The sequence below is a fragment of the Coffea arabica genome, chromosome 2c (assembly GCF_036785885.1).
Source record: "Coffea arabica cultivar ET-39 chromosome 2c, Coffea Arabica ET-39 HiFi, whole genome shotgun sequence".
Lineage (NCBI taxonomy): Eukaryota > Viridiplantae > Streptophyta > Magnoliopsida > Gentianales > Rubiaceae > Coffea > Coffea arabica.
This window is the reverse complement of record NC_092312.1, coordinates 17481900-17498390: the sequence shown is the minus strand read 5'-3', so window position 1 is coordinate 17498390 and position 16491 is coordinate 17481900. Positions and strand designations below refer to the sequence as shown.

At 36.8% G+C, this 16491-nt stretch overlaps 2 protein-coding genes across 2 annotated transcripts; both read right to left on the bottom strand.

The window, feature by feature from the left end:
- Positions 1-2823: 2823 nt before the first annotated feature.
- Positions 2824-4655, bottom strand: LOC113726446 (caffeoyl-CoA O-methyltransferase 5-like). The gene is made up of 5 exons (XM_027250172.2): positions 4452-4655; positions 4243-4322; positions 3995-4139; positions 3554-3685; positions 2824-3368 (listed from the first exon to the last, which is right to left on the bottom strand). Exons 1-5 carry the CDS (start codon positions 4542-4544, stop codon positions 3075-3077), a joined length of 744 nt encoding a protein of 247 aa, XP_027105973.1. The 5' UTR covers positions 4545-4655; the 3' UTR covers positions 2824-3074.
- Positions 4656-7965: 3310 nt separating this feature from the next.
- Positions 7966-11613, bottom strand: LOC113726445 (protein ALP1-like). The gene is made up of 2 exons (XM_027250171.2): positions 8742-11613; positions 7966-8484 (listed from the first exon to the last, which is right to left on the bottom strand). The coding sequence occupies exon 1, from the start codon at positions 11501-11503 to the stop codon at positions 10196-10198; it is 1308 nt and encodes a 435-aa protein (XP_027105972.1). The 5' UTR covers positions 11504-11613; the 3' UTR covers positions 7966-8484; positions 8742-10195.
- Positions 11614-16491: the final 4878 nt, after the last annotated feature.

The window sequence follows — 16491 nt, the reverse complement described above, 5'->3', positions numbered from 1 at the left end:
ATTGACACCTTGCTTTATCCAGTATGCGATAAAAAAAAAAACAAAAAAGAAAAAGAAAAAGAGATAATACGATCACCTAATATAACATACAGGATATTTATTAAATGACTTGGGATTGACTTTGATATATATTTTTTTTCTTTTCGTGTTACGACGATACGAATAGCTCAATACTGGGTTGAAAAATAAAATCGCAACGTTAGTTTTCTTGTTACCTCAATGGATTAGTCTAGAGTCCCGGGCCGGCTTCAAGCCTACAATCAAAAAAAGATTAGAATTAATAATTAGCAAAGCCCACCAGCCATCATTCCAGCTCAACCACTGGATAAACCCCATTTGGCAAATTTCACAGAAACAGAATGATGTTGCCAATTGACCAACTCCCTTTCTGAAAGCGAATCCATGCCAACTCTTCTTGATCAAATCGATAGATGAGATTACCACCACATTTTACATCTCTGAAAGCGAATCCATGCCAACTCCCTTCTTTTTTTTTTTGGTTTCCCTTTCTTTTTCTGCTCAACTTAGACAGCTAGTAAACGTGTATATCAGTGCTGATTCTGAGTGACTGAGAGTCTGAGAGGGATGCTCAACAATGGAGAGGGAAAATTTTTTTTTATTTAATCGATGATATGATTAAAAAAGGAAAAGAGATGGTATTGTATCCTAGTAGTAAACATACGTACTAAATAAGTTGTCATTATTGACTCTGCTACGAGTTCTATTTTTTTTTTTTTCCTTTTATGACAATACTATTAGTTAAATTCTTGGTTGGAGAATAAGATTGCATGATTTTTTACGCTTTATACGCGAGTGTGTTTGGATCATAGATTATTTGGAATAGTTTTTTTTAAAAAAATATCGTAATATTTTTTTAATATGATAAATGTAAAATAAAATGGTAATTGAAATATGTGTTGAGAATGTAAGTAAATAAAATTTGCAAAATAAACTACAGTCGAGTGGTCGACATCGCGAGAGTTAAGAAAACTGAGCCCATATTGCAAGATATTCGTGGAGGAAAGTTATACACTCCAATACTTTCGTACTTGTTCTCTTCAATGCAGATCTCAACGTCAGATTATGTATCTCTAGTAAAACGGGAAAAAGTTTAAGCAATTCTCCTTAATGCCCGCTGGGCTATAAAACTAGCTGAAGGACTTTAGCACGTTAGGAGCGTTCCAAATTAATTGTCTAGTTGGAACATCCGGTTCAAATCATCCTCTCCCTGCCATAGCATGAAAAAGTTTAACACGCAAAGAGTCGTACGGTATCACGTTTGATTGAATGCGATTTCGTTGCCTTGTTGCTCAGCGTTTTCGGCTCTCCTCAATGTTTACAAACTCGGACGGTTAAATGAATCGAATGAGCTTTCATTTTCCAGTATAAATCAATTATATATGGCTCAAAGGTTTTTTTATTATTTTTTTTTAATAGTGTAGCTCGAAAGATTTGAATTCAAAATCTCTCAAACCACCCAATTCACATTCCCCTTTTAAATTATTTTAATTATTAAGTAACTTGAATGACTTCGATTTTAAAAAAGAAAAAGAAAAAAAGAAAATTTAGTATGAACCAATTTAAACTCCATTATTTTGATTGGTTCTTGATCGAATTTAACTAGTTCAATTGACATTTTAGACTTACTAGTAAATCAAATTGACACCATGATAGCTTGCGGTTCGACCGGTTGAACTAAAACTGCAAACAAATTGAATCAAGTCGAGTTTTGACCTACTCAAACCAACACTCGACTAAATTTTATCGAGTTCGAAAGCTTTCAATATAAAATTCGAACTCGATCCTGACTTCAAATTCAAACTATGTTGGCATCGAACTCGAGCCTACTCAACTCTAAAAAATAATTATTTTATTTTTTAAAAAATAAATAAAATATTCATTTTTCCTTAATAAATAATAAAAATTAGTGATATATATTCACTATTAAAATAAAAAATAAATATTTGAGCCCGCTCACGAGTTAATGCGTCGAGCTTTTCAATGCTCGACTCAAGTTCAATAGCTCGATTGAGTCGGTTCGAATTCGAGTCGACTTTGATGGTGACCAAACCAGCTCGCGAGCAAGCATCTTGATTCGTTTGCAACGTTACGTGGAATTGATTTTCAAACACTAACTCTTGTAGTCGAATTTTTCAACTTTTTCCATCCTCAATATGGATTTGCCAATATGAGAAACAAATGGCCTGATTCCGCGATCCCCTTTTCACGAATTGCATTGGTCGACCTACTTCTGCGATCGAAGCCTTCTGATTCCTTCTTGGTAAAGCCGGGAATCTTTTTTTTTTTTATTGAATAATTCTCGTTGATATTTCATTTAACAATTGAGAGCTATGTTTGTATGGCTTGCTTTTGGTCTGTTGGTAATTTTCATCTGCACATGTAAAGGCTTTGCTTGGATTGAAGGTTTTCGTCGGAAAATATTATCGTTTTCCGTGATCACATTTCCCTATTACCTTTTTCCCTCACATACATCAAATCGCTACAGTAATTTTTCCATGAAAAATGACGGAAAATGCAATCCAAACACAACCAAAATTTTTGGAGATTTGCAATTGTAGTAGACGTATGTACTTATTGGCTTCCGGCGGCCGATGCAGTACTGGTACAAAGTTTTATTAGTAGTCCACGGCTAGCCTCTCTCTTGTACGAGTTCCAAAAATATTCCGGTGAACAACCAACCAACAAGCAACAATCCAACAACCCAAATTAAATTGTACCTACAATTGACTGTGTGTGGTAGGTTTTCAAGTTGTTACCCGGTTGGGTTGGTTGAGAGAAGGTAGAAGGTCATTACAGATTCCATACCACCAAAAAGCAACTAGTCCTTGCTAGTTGCCGTAAACAGGGAGATTCATATAGTAATAATTATTCTCAGTACAAAGAAAATTACAAATATAACAGCGTGTCCCACAGAATAAACAAATAGCAGTAGTAAAATACAAAGGGTCCCAAAAACAAAAAAGAGGAGGAGGAAGCAAAAGAAGTAGGTGTTGGGCTATTTTTCATTTGCATTTGATTCCCAACTTTCCGCAGGGGTTTAGTAGGGAAATTAATTAGCTGACGCGGCGGCACAGGGTGATACCGTCGCCAACGGGGAGCATGCAGATCTCGATCCTGGGATCAGCGGCCAGGGCTTTGTTGAGCTCCAAGACGAAGTCCCTGTAGTACCTCACGTACTTCCTCATTGGAGCATCTGGTGGGGCCACCACGGAGCCGTTCCATAGGGTGTTGTCGTACCCAATCATTCCCCCAACCTTGACCAACTCGATTATCCTCTTGTGGTAGTTGAGATAGTTGTCCTTGTCAGCATCCACGAAGATGAAATCAAAACTTCCATGGTTCTTGTCCTGCCCCCATGCATTACAGGTTAAAATAAAAAAGGCAAATGTCAGGTCAGGTTGCTTGTTAAAATGCATCAATTAAAAAACGAAAAGTTGATTGATCCGCACTCTGAACATTAAACCCCACTCCCCGGGGCACACAAAAAAAAAAAAAAAAGTGGTTGGTGGTGGTGTTATAGAATAGGCCTTACATCTTCAATCAACTCATCAAGCACTGGCAAAGCAGGGCCTTCCCTGAAGTCAATTTTATGGGACACACCAGCCCTTTCGATCACGGGCAGACCCAATTCGTAGTTTTCTCTGTTAATATCCATGGCCAATATCTGCAATAATCAGCAGTAAAAGTCAAAACGAATCATTCATTAGATTTCTCGGATCACATCAAGTAAATCAGGTGAATACCAAATCGTACTTCAAAGTCGATGGAAGCGTTAAAAGTATTAGATGTTTTAAAATTCCTTTCAAATTAGGGTGCTCGAGATAAGATCATCTGCCCTATCAAAATTTGGCACAAAATTGGATGACTAAAAGAGAATGTTTAAATTCTTTGCCTCGGGCTGAACAGGTCTGCCCATCAGATTGAATTAATAGATTCAACTTGCAACTGAGACAAGACTAGCAAGCAAGACTACCTTCCCATCTTCTGGAAGAGCGAGAGCTGTAGCCAGAAGTGAGTAACCAGTGTAAACTCCAATCTCCATGGTTTTCTTGGCATTGATCAACTTGATAATCATGTTCAAGAACTGCCCTTCATCAGCAGATGTAGTCATAATATTCCTGTTTCCGTGATACCAATATGAATGCATTAGCATGACATCAAGAAAATGCACGAGGACTGGTATATGCATTGAGGTTGTAGGAATCAACGGTCAAGACTCACCATGGATGCTTTGCTGTCAGTTCTCTCAGCTCTTTCATGGGCTCTGGCTCTCTTGGATACACGCTGGTTTCCAGGATGTACTGCAAGAGGGGATAAAAAAACCAACGAGTCAAATCAGGGCATGTCATCTTTTGACTCAAAGAAATGAATGGTCTTCAACTTCCGGCGAGCAAATGTAACAATAGAGCAGTAATGATAGGCATAATTACCTGGTAGAGTGCATCACTTTGCAGAAGGCTTTTATGGCCTACTTCTTGATGCCTGAGATTTTGGCTATCCTTTCCTTCTCCATTCTGGGCCATAATTGTTGTTTGGAGATTAGATTTCTGGGGCTTTTGTTCTTTCTTTCTCTTTTAGTTTGAGGGAGCTTTGGACAGACAATGGTGATAACCGCGAAGCTGAGAATGGAAAGGGAGGAGGTGCAGAATATATACAACTCCAGAAGTCCGGTTCAGACGGGTGATGTTTCGGTTCAGGAGTGGTAGCGCACGCCAAACCGAGTCGGGGCCTCGCGGGGGTTGGTGAGGTTGGCCAATGAGTGTGACTGGACCCCCACACCCACTATTGGACTTTTCTCTGTACGGGGTGGGCAGGAGATCAGGTTTTCTTAGTATTTCTTATTTTTCGTAAAAAAAGAGGATAATTAATCACTGCGAAAGTTGTTGGGCGGGCCCTGCATTTGACGAAGTGGCGACAATCCATATTCGCTTCCTACCCTAAGATGAATTGGACGGACAGCTTCAAATTTATCTTTCCCGTCCCAAGGACAAGGAATTCTACCAGGTTTTGTTTCAATTCTTGTTTCTTTTTTTTTTTCCTTTGGCGCTTTTTTAACTGTTCTAATTCCTCACTGGATGATGTTGCGGTGCCAATCATAAAACTATCGAGTCATCGTAAACACATTTTTCAATTTATCATTTTATATTTTTAATTATTTTTTATCTTACATACATCACATTTTTTAAATAATACTCTATCCAAACGAGCCCGCCCTTGGAAAAGGCTGGGGGTAGGTGGGTGGACCGGCTAAGAAATTCCACGCTCAGGGTTGGGGCCTTTGGGCATGGGAGGTGGTAGGAGAATGCGACAGCTGGAGGACAACAACGGTTGGTGAGGAGTTGGTGAAAACTGAAAATAATCTCCCTTTCTGGTTTTTTTTTTTTTTTTTTTTTTTTGCTTCTTTTTCTCTTAAAAGTTGGTGAAACTAAACTGCTTCCACGAAAGGGGTGGGAGTTGGTGGCCACCGGCTCGCCACCACATACTATGATGATGCATAAGGTAAAAATCATCCTTTAAGTATTAATAATCATTTTCACATCCTTCGTGACAGATAATAATTGGCTTTAAACTTGATCCAACAAACTTTAATCTGTCTCTCCAGCTCAACCACTCTTCCACTGTTATGTGGTGTTGAAGCAATGTAGTACGATATTAACAGAGCCTTGTTTAGATCAACACAGCATTCTCTATCTTACGACAATAATAGAACATATATTTTTATTAGCGAGAATCCAAAAAGTCTTTTTTTTTTTTTTTGTAAACTAAAAGAAAAATATTCGTTAAGAAAATAAGAGAAAAGTTATTTGAAAGAAAAAAGGAAAATGAATACCACCATTCTGAACCTGGTAATGTCCATTAATCATTTGCATTCAAAAATTTTATAAATTGGTCTTGAGATGCTAAGACTGATGATGACTTGATTGATTAGAACCTGCTTATTTTCCCACAACTTTAGCATGTATAACTCTAAATCAAGCATTAGCGCAGACTAATTGCTTCATCGGGTACCGTTGAATGGGTCAATGACGGTAACTATACCAAAAAAATCATCTGGAAGTCCGAATTATTCAACGCAAGAACGTCCAGTGCTCTGACAAAATTAATAATAAAAAAATTAAAATACATATATAGGCACCTTTTTTTTTTTTTTTTTGTAATAATATGTAAGCACCAGTGAGTGTCACACGACTTATGATACAAATGAATCTTTTGATAAGTACTGCAAACGAATCAAACTACTCACAAGTCGATTCAATCAAAACTTAATTTAATAGCAATCAGCATCGAGGTCGAACCAATCAATTCGATCTATCGAACTCGAGTTGAACATAGAAAAACTCAACTCATTAGTTTGCAAACCAACTCGATTATATACATGTATTTTTATTTTTATTTTAATAGTGAAATTACATATGTATTCATAATATTTTATTAGTTATTAAGGAAAAATGAACATTTTATTCGCGTTTTAAAAACTAAAATATTTTTTAAAATTTTCTTAAGTTCGAGTAGGCTCGAATTTTAGGTTGAATTCGAATTCGAGTTTTACATTGAAAACTCGTCGAAGTCAAACTCAAGTTTGAGTTTGATAAAATTGAGTTGAAACTCAATTTGATTAGGATAAAATTCAATTCAATTAGATTTATTTGCAGCCTTGTCCATGATTAATCATTCAACCACAATTTTTTCTCTTTTTCTTTTTCTTTTTGAAAATCAGCTATTCTAATTAAAATTGAAGTGGCGTGGTTATAATTCTCCTCTTTTATGCTACTTCACAGTGGAACGGAGTCGTAAAATTTTGCCATCTCTTGTATTGAAAGAAATATGAATTATCCCATCCGCAATTCTTAGTAAGTTTAGAAACACCCATTCCCCCCTCCCCCCCCCCCCCCCAAAAAAAAAAAAACCCCTACAAGTAAGCACAAAACAAAATTAAAACTCAAGAAAGATCGAAAAGATGTGATACGGTTTTTTGTTGAGTGAATAACCAAAAAGGTCACTAAATTATTATGGTATTGGTAGTCATTAAACTTTTTTAATGGCCACAAAAATCACTAAATTAACAAAAACGGGTCATCAAAGTCATTTTATCAAATTCTATCAACAAAATAATCGATAAATCATTGAAACTCGATGACTTGTTTGGCAAGAAGACCTTTGATAACCGATTGTTTTATTAGTAAAAATTTGGTAAAATGACCTCATTGGTCCGTATTTGCCCGTTTAATGACCATTGTGATCATAAAAATGGTTTGATAATTGATCAATGTCATGGTCAATAGTTTAGTAATTTATTGGGCCATTCATTCATTTTTTTTTTTCTTTGAAGAAAGACGTGGCGACGTTGGTTTGGATGGCCGGGGTGACTTTTTGTCGTCAACTGCTTTATGAGTTTACAGGCTAAATTCGAGAACGACTTCAACCTCAAAAATCATCAGTTCGAATAGGGTGGTATTAGTGGACATCACCTGCCAGTGAATTGACTTGTTTATGCTCTTTGATGACAAATGGTTATCTTGCAAACGTTTTGAGTCCTGAAATCTGTTTACTCTTGGTCTCGCTGTAATTCTGTTCTTTCCATTTTACCATCAATTACAGGAGAAAATGATATTCTATCGGAAAACCAGGGGGGTAAAAAAAGAGGTCTGTTCTTTTTGAGTTTGCCCAACATGGTTAAATGATAAAAGGTGCTTTTAACTTCTTAGGTCTATTGTAACAGGCAGAACCCTCTGTCAGCAACTTAACTCATTTGGATTGATATTTTTTGGCGCTTTTTTTGAGGAAAATGTACTGTAGTGAGCTACTGTACCCGAGATAAAAAATAATTCAAAAATGTGTTCACAGAAAATTTAAAAATTTTTTGAAGGAAAATGCTTCTATAAACGCTTTTCTTAAATTTAATTTTTGGAACTGCACGCATTTCATTTGCGAAGCACAGGGATATTTCCGAAAACTTCACTCTCTACTCAAGATGTTTACATTTCATCATTCCCTTATGAATGAATTTACTATCTCATCATATATTAGCCAATTTTCATGGCAATCGATGTTATACCAGCTTATTCACAGACCCAAATGCAAGCTTCTCTAACTTGTCTAATCTCATTTTCTCAAATTTCCTTTGAAAGATAGTTCATTGCTTGCCCTTTTCCTCCTGCCACCAAATGGTCAGGATCAACTGATGTAACCCAAGCAGCGGATAAACTCTTGCAGCAATCTGGGTCAAGAAGGTTGTACTAAGAACATTGATCTGAGGATTTATTTAAGTTCCTTGCACAAAACAGGAGTGGATACACACCAAGAAACCTAGCTTTCCTTTTAGCTGCCGTAGTAAACATCTCTCTTCATATGTGGGAGCACAAGAAGAAAGAGTGCTGAAGGAGCTGGTCCATCATTTAAAGATTCTCTCCCTTTCAAGAGAATAATGAGTAAAGAGAATCTGCAGTTGAAGCAGCTGATTTGCTGTCATTTGAAATTGGAAGTAAAATCAAATACTACAGTGGTAAATTACATACCGACGCTAGGCAACAATAATAGCAGGCGCAAAAACAGGTTCCCCTAAGTCTTATTCTAACAATTGCACAATAAATGCTTGGAAAAGTTGGAATCCAAAATCTGTTGTACGTTAGATGCTTTGAGTGATTCTGGCGCTTTACTCTGGAAGACAGAATTTCCAACGTGTAAGAAATGGTTGAATGAAAAATCTCCAGCAAGCTTACCAAGAATGGTACGAGTAACCATAACTCCTCTCAGACAGTAGGATCACCCCATCAACAGGCCATAATTCTGCTCAGCACCAAGGCTCTATAGACGACTTCTGTTGTGGGTGATGCTGCAGTAGTTGCAGTAAGTAAGTCGCTCGGTACCTAAAAGATAACAAGCACAGTAGACACAATGCATATTTGGTAGATGCAACAATCTGAGAATTTGCCCCTTTTTTTTTTTCATTTACCACTCAGATTTCCACATAATGAAGTAATAGGCTTAAATATCAACGCAAGTTAACTCTGAGATCTGAGAATTCTATGCTGTCCAATCTGTAAACTATGCAAGTAACATTGCAACATGTCTCATGCTCAACCATTTTGCGCCAGTTCAAATGCAAGTAATCCAGATATAGCAAAAAGGTTTCATTCCTCCCCAGGGCTACGTCACTTCAGCTTGAAATTGCAGGAAATTATACAACCAGTTCTCAAATGCAATCAGTCGGATGGCACTCAAGTGAATCTGCCTTCAATTGCAGTTAATTTCAGCTAAAAGTTGGAACTTTCACTTTGAAAAGTTGCAAAACTACACTTCCTCAAGTTTTAGCACAGCACGTTAACTTCATTAAAAAAAAAAATTCAATTAGATGTCAGTGCTCGATGATAAAAATTTGTATGGAGATTGGCCACACGAAGACTTGCAGCTCAACTATAACAAAAAGGAATAGCCAAACAAATGCATCACTTGAATCTTGAGCTTCACAACATCTCGCTCATTCATTTAATTTCAATCCAAACATCACGGTTAAAGCAACTGCTTGGAAGGATAAAGACGCATATAGTTTCCTGACTGGAAGGAGTAGTGAACAGCAGTGTTCTAATACACCTCAATTAGCAATGAATATGAACTGTAGTAAAGTCAGCCACATATTCACCCAGATTACTCCTACTAAGGTAACATTGTTCATGCATACCAAGGGTAAGAAAGGGGATTTTATTAGCACCAAAAGCAACTAAGAATACGCAATGCTTCTCATAATAGTCAAGGTCATGGAGGTAAACTAATTGAACTTGGTAATTAATAAAACCTAATAGGTGATACTCACATTCAGAGATGATAAGAAAAAAAAAAAAAAAATCATTACAGCCTTAACAGCTAGAGACCTAGGTATGAAAACAATATTTAGAAAAATAACATTCAGAAAAAATTAGATTTTATTTACATTAAAAAAAAAAAGTATCTGTTGAATTAAACCGAGTTGAGCGACAAAAAATGTGATCATTTTATACAGACTATGCGTACCCCCTACTTTCTAATAAGAAAGGAAGAAGGAACAAAAAACTGTGCTTAGCTACGTCCCACAAAATTGTTGACCGCAGTCCAATTAACAGCCCTTTTCTATATGATCTCCCTTCGTTGCTGCCTTAATGTGATCAATCTTTCAGTCTTCCTACATAGTCCAATAAGATTAAACTCTCTTCGATATAGTGGAGAGTGCAGTTCTTATAGCAGACCCCTTCTCATTCAAATTTTCATCCAAAGTATAATCAAAGCTCTGATCATCCACCCTAAATTCACTAACTTCATCACAAAAAGCTGAATAATCCTCCCTAGCAAGCAACATATTGTGAAGAATAGAGCAAGCACCAATGTTAGCTACTGCTGTCTTAAACTCTGCATCAATTGGCCCGCTTAAAACACCCCATCCCCTCAAACTCGCTATAGTTTTAAGCATCGGAACACACATGATCTTTACCACATTGTTAAAATTTTCTTCACTAGACCCTCCTAAAGGGTCAGCAAAGGGGACTAACAACCAAGGAAGTAAAGGGTAACCACCACCCCCGATCAAATACTGGGGTACAGCTACATTATTTATGTACAGCGTCCGCGTGTGCAGTAGAGCTCCTGTTTCGGCATCTTTATACAAGCTTGATGAATTTAGGACGGCTAAATTACTCTTGTTACCGCGAAAACCGGCTGTAATGCTCAGAATTCTGGATGATGCATCAACCACTAATTGAGCAGCTACTGTGTCTTCCAGATGGGAATACTTTAAAACTGAATCAGAGCCTTTGACCTTGAACCTCGCGCAATTAATAATTCCGCAGCAGTTGCGCAATCCACCGAGCTTTTCAAACTGAGTTGACACGGAATAAAGCTCGTTCTCAGCTGGAAACCCGACCCAGAATCGGTAATTGGTGCAGAGAACGCGGCACAAGTGTTTGACGCAGAATTTGGCTATCAATTCCGAGACGCGGAACCGCCGGGAAATTTCCTGGTAACTCGATCCGGTGGCGAGTCGGAAAAGTCCGATTCCCAGTCGGGTCTCAACGGGAAGATTAAGTGGGGACTGAACCGGGTCCCGGCATTCGAGAAGGGGTTCGAGGAGGCCACACAGCCACTCGAAAGTTGAGCAATTCATCTTGAAAGTTTGCTTGTAGGAATCTGGGTTCTTCGGGATGACAGAGTCGGGTGCGGATCCTGACACCGCGTTGGCATGGGTCGGGTCATCGGAGTTTGGAGAATGGGTCCGCTTGCGTTTTCTGGAAAAAGAGGACAAAAGGGAAAAAGTGGCGGAAGTTTCCGAGGTGGAGAGAAAATGGTGGAGGAGAGGGAAAAAGAATTGGTGGGTGGAGGAAAAGGAATTGAGAAGAGAGAAAGGGGTTGAGGAAGGGCAAAAGAGGAGAAGAAGCAAGAGGAGCTGGGAAACCAGAGAAGAAAGTAAAGCAGCCAAAGCACGAGAACGGTTGAGGTTGTTGGGCGGGGGCGGCATGGATCTTTTTCGGGTTTCTTTCTTTTTTTTGGCTTTTTGTCGGGAAATGGGTTTTTTCGATTTCTGTGCTCCTCTGAGCTCTCTCCGCCTCTGTGTCAGCGAGACGGTTGAAAACTAATAGTGGTCAACACCTTTCAAGTACCCCATCGCCAGGTCATGTTTCTACTCATTTGGAAGTTTCTATTTCGACACGTGAATAAATCCAATCTTTACAACAAAAATATTAAAAAAAATTTTCCTTTTTTTGATCCGTATGGATTAAATATTTAAACGTTACTATAAGTTTGTGTATTAAAATCTTTCATTGTATATGTATTAATACTATAATTTTTTTCAAAAAAAAATCTTTCATTGTAGATGTATATTGGGGGTGTTTTAAAATTTTATTAAAATATTTTAATTTTTTATTTCCTACCACCTTCTCTTCACGTGAATAAATCCAATCGTTACAGCAAAAATACTTTAAAAAATTTTTTGATTCATATGGATTAAATATTTGGGAAGCATTACTATAAGTTTGTTTATCAAAATCTTTCATTGTATATGTATTAATACTATAATTTATTTTCAAAAAAAAAATTCATTGTAGATGTATATTGTTTAATTTTTTCTTATTCTTTTCACTCCCTTCCCTAGTCACAACCAGCAAGCACTAGCACCAATCCTCACGTCCGCTTCCCTCAACCTCTTTCCTCCCTCTTTTTCTTGGACCGGTCATAACAAAATCTTTGTCATTGCGATCAAATCCAGTTGCAAGTAGCAAAGGAATGAGTGCTACAGAGGGAAAGGTAAAGAGGATGAGAGAGAAAATTATAGGCGGTAGCATAGGCAATGGAGGTGGGGCTAGTGGATGCATTGGCAGTAGTTCATAATAGGAAAGGAGGCGAAGAGTGGTGGTGCGAACTTAGGCAAGAGGAGGGTCGAGACGATGATGGATAAAAAAATAAGTGGCAAGTTTTCTTTTAGTATTTTTGTTAGATGTTATTTGAAATTGTATTTGGAGTGTTTTTGAATTGTTTTGGGATCCCAATCCAAATGGTTTTGGAGTATCAAAATCACGTAGACAATTACATTTGTGCTTTATTTGTCAATTATTAATAGTTTAGCAGTTATATAGAATGCATTGATATGTTTCAACAATTTTAGAAGAAGTATAAATTTTTTAAGGTTTATCTAATTGGGCAACCGTTGAGATGTATTTTATGTAATACATTTTAAGGGAAAAAAAACTAATTAGGGGAAACACTTACACTCCATCCCCCTCTCGACGGGGAATACTACCTAACCTATTCCTCCCATTTGATTGGATGTGATTTGAGTGTCAATTGTGGAGGAGCTAATCCGCTAAGGCCACGTGTCAATTCGAACAAATGAGATGTCAGATTGAACAAATCAGTTCGAACTGGTGAAATACCAGTTCGAACAAGACCGCGCGCCCCTCCCTTGGTGGGCCGAGTGGGGAAAGGCTCCATAGTCTTTCGGGGCTAGGTTGGAGGCAAAATTCAAGGAGTCCATCTCTAGTAGGGCTCGTGATCCTACAAGGAAACAATTACCAAGGATCCTATAAATACAACACAACGAAACAAAACAAGGTACGTCATCTACAGTAGTCAAAACTATTGCTTTATTTGTAACCATAACTAACTTGACCGTCGGAGTCACAACGGAGAGCTAGTCCCGTTGTCCATCTCCTTACAAGTTAGTTCAGACCGCTTCGCTGGTTCCAATTAGTTTCTCCTCAGTTCGAGCACATCCTGGTGCTCAGTTCGGATTGTCCACTCGGCCGTCACATCAACAACCATTGCTTATTAAGTATCATTATACTATACAAGATTGAGTTTTGGTCAAAAAATATGTTGAATTTCAACTACATAGGTGGGGGCTTTCTAGGAATGTGAAATATTGTGTATTAATTTAAAAACTTTAAATACAAGTTAAGGAAGCATGTATTTGGGTATGTTTACTGAAATGACCCTATTTTAATACATTTAAAGTTGTTATTGACGAGTCATCTGGGTGTTGATGAAATGTGTAATTAGTGTGCAACTATTTTTACATTTTGTACAACCTATATATACTTATATGTTGGTGTAATTACCGAAATATTTTTTAACTACCAATAATTCCCCATTTTCAACAACAGATAACCGTTTGAGATGTTGCTTTGTCTGAAACGTTTGAATGATAATCGGATTTAGGAAATGAACCAACGATTTCTCTATCAATTGTAGGAACCTATTTATCTATCATTTATAATATGCATTTATGAGTCACAAACATTGGTCAGTTTATACCCTTTCAGTTTCAGGAATTAAATTTTTCCCTTTTGTCTTTGTTTACAACAGATTTGCCTCATTGTTTTCTCTTTCATCCGAACTCAAATTTGAAATTAACTATTATTTTGTCATTAATTACACCCAATTCAATTGCCGAACCGTTGGTATGTTAATGCCTAAACGGTTAATTATCAGTTTCCCCTTGTTCGCATTTCAGGATTGGGATAATTCTACCCGGTTTCATACTAATTAGCTCAAAATATTCTTCAATCCCAACTACTCCTGGTGGTTCAGCGTGAGATTAGATTTCACATTCCCAATTTTTTAGTTCCTCCTTTAATTTTGTCGGTGTATTATTAGTACCTACAATTAACGACTCTTATTGCGTTGCCTAGCTGCAAGATAGCATATTTCGCGTTGCCTAACCCCAATTGGTCTGGATTAGTTATAATCTTATAGGTTTGGAGCAATAATAAGAAAGAGCTCTCGGTGGGGATTCTGGAATAAGGTTAGCTTTCTGTGTTGCTCTGTTTTCTACATTATCAACGACTTTCAATTTGACACAGTTTTATTGTAATGCTGCGTGAATTAATTGATTATATTGTTTATCTTTTCATACTAAATTTTATTTCTTCTCACAATGTACTATTATTTGTTCAACAAAAAAAACTCCTTCTCCACAAGTATTAAATACCCGCGCGATGTGCGGGCACTCTCCCTAATCTATTAGAAAAAATCAAGTTTTTACTTTTTAGAGCAATTTATAGAATAAAATGTTTAAAACAACTCTTGCTAAGTTTTATGTTAATGTAGTTTATTTTCCTTAAATTGATTGGAAAATATAGAACACTATATCAGTCATAAATCATGCTTTTGAATTTTCTAATATCTCAATCATGAAAATCGTATATGGCGGTATGCCAAATCGAGCATCTAAATAAAGACGGCACTTTTATTGCAATATTCTCCGCTGCAAAAAATATAAGGACGATGTTGGTATGTGAATATCATTAACAAGAAACAAAACAACAGGGAGCTTATATGTGGGTTTGGTAGAGAAATGCATCTAATAATTTGAATTGGTTGATAGATTTGTGTAATGGAAATCGAGAAGGAAGTTGACAGTAATATCGAAATCCACTGGAAAATGAACAAGACATCAAATGATTTTCATTTTATCTGGGAATGGTCAAACGCAATTATTAGGTTAACTACCTTCTGGGTGAAATGTCAAGAGTTTAAATTTTATCTTTTATTAATATTGTCACTTAGTGTAACTTTTTTTAGATTTATATGGGTGCGTAATGCATCCATATCATTCGACGGATTCTTTTGGATTATTCCCTAAAATAAGTTAGAGTAGGAATAAAAATATGTGTAAATAACGATAATTGATAAAAAAAGAAAATAGAACATAAAAAAGGTCAATAATTCAAAACTTATCTCCTATTGAAATTGTTACTTAGTATGGCTTCTTTTAAATTCATATGGATGTATAATGCATTCATATAATTCAACGGATTCTGTTGGATCATTCCCTAAAATAAGTTAGAATATGAATAAAAATAAGTGTAAATGACGATAATTGATAAAAAAAAAAATAGAACAGTTACTTGAGCATAAAAAGGCGGCTTCCCAACTTCCCAACTTCGCAAGTTAGCATAGTTTGGTAATTGCTCAAACGATTGGCCAAAATCCCACGATTGACTGACTGACCGATTGCCTTTGAATTCCAGCCAGCAACCGTTTCGTAGAACTGAAACTGGTTTAATTAATTGAATAAAATTCAGTGGTAATTGAAAAAGAAGAAACAAGTTTAACAAAAGTTGGGCTTGAATGGTCTCAGGTAGGAATTTGGGTGATTATCTGGACTTGACCCATATTATTTAAAGATCCACTTAAGCCGAGCACATGGTGGAAAGGGTCTACCTTCGTCGTTTTGGAGGAGCCGCTCTATCATCAACCATGCACGCGTACAAACCGTCCTATTTAATCCCATGGTGGACTGCGTGTACTTGGGCATCAGCCCATATATTCCCAGGCCCACATGGCTTCTTTTCAAAATTATTCAAATCCCCACTGATTTCCCATCCCAAACTATATATGACGTACTACTATAAGTTATGAACGGAAAAAAAAAAAAACCTGGTGTGAACTTGGGGTTAAATTTGGGATTAGATTTAATTAATTAATTTCAAAAGTCTGATAAAAAAAGACAAAGACGTAGGGGAGGTATCTGGGGTAAGTGGGTTCTTAGTTAAGGCCTAGTAGAGACTTTCCTACTAATTTTCCCGTAGTCCCACATCGATTCTAAGGGGTTTGAGGGTTGGGTAGTTAAGTCCCCGAGTTTGCCTCAAAAGTTGGGGTTAAATTTGGGATTATGTTTAATTAACTAACTTCAAAAGTCTGATAAAAAAAAAAACTTGAGGTATAGACAAAACAAAGAAAGAAGCAAATGGACTTGTATAGAAAAGTTTAAGGCCATAATGTCATAATATGGACAAAATTAAGGGCCATCCCTTAATTATTTTATAAAGAGGAGGTGAATGCAAATATGATAAACCTCAAGGAGGTCAGGCCACTTTTCTTTTTCCTTTAAAATTTTTTTTTTAAAACTACTTTAAATACAAGCTCAATAGATAACGAGTGATGAGTTAGAATGTACCAAATCCAGGAAAAGTTAAAAAGAGTTGCTAAAAACGCATTAGATTA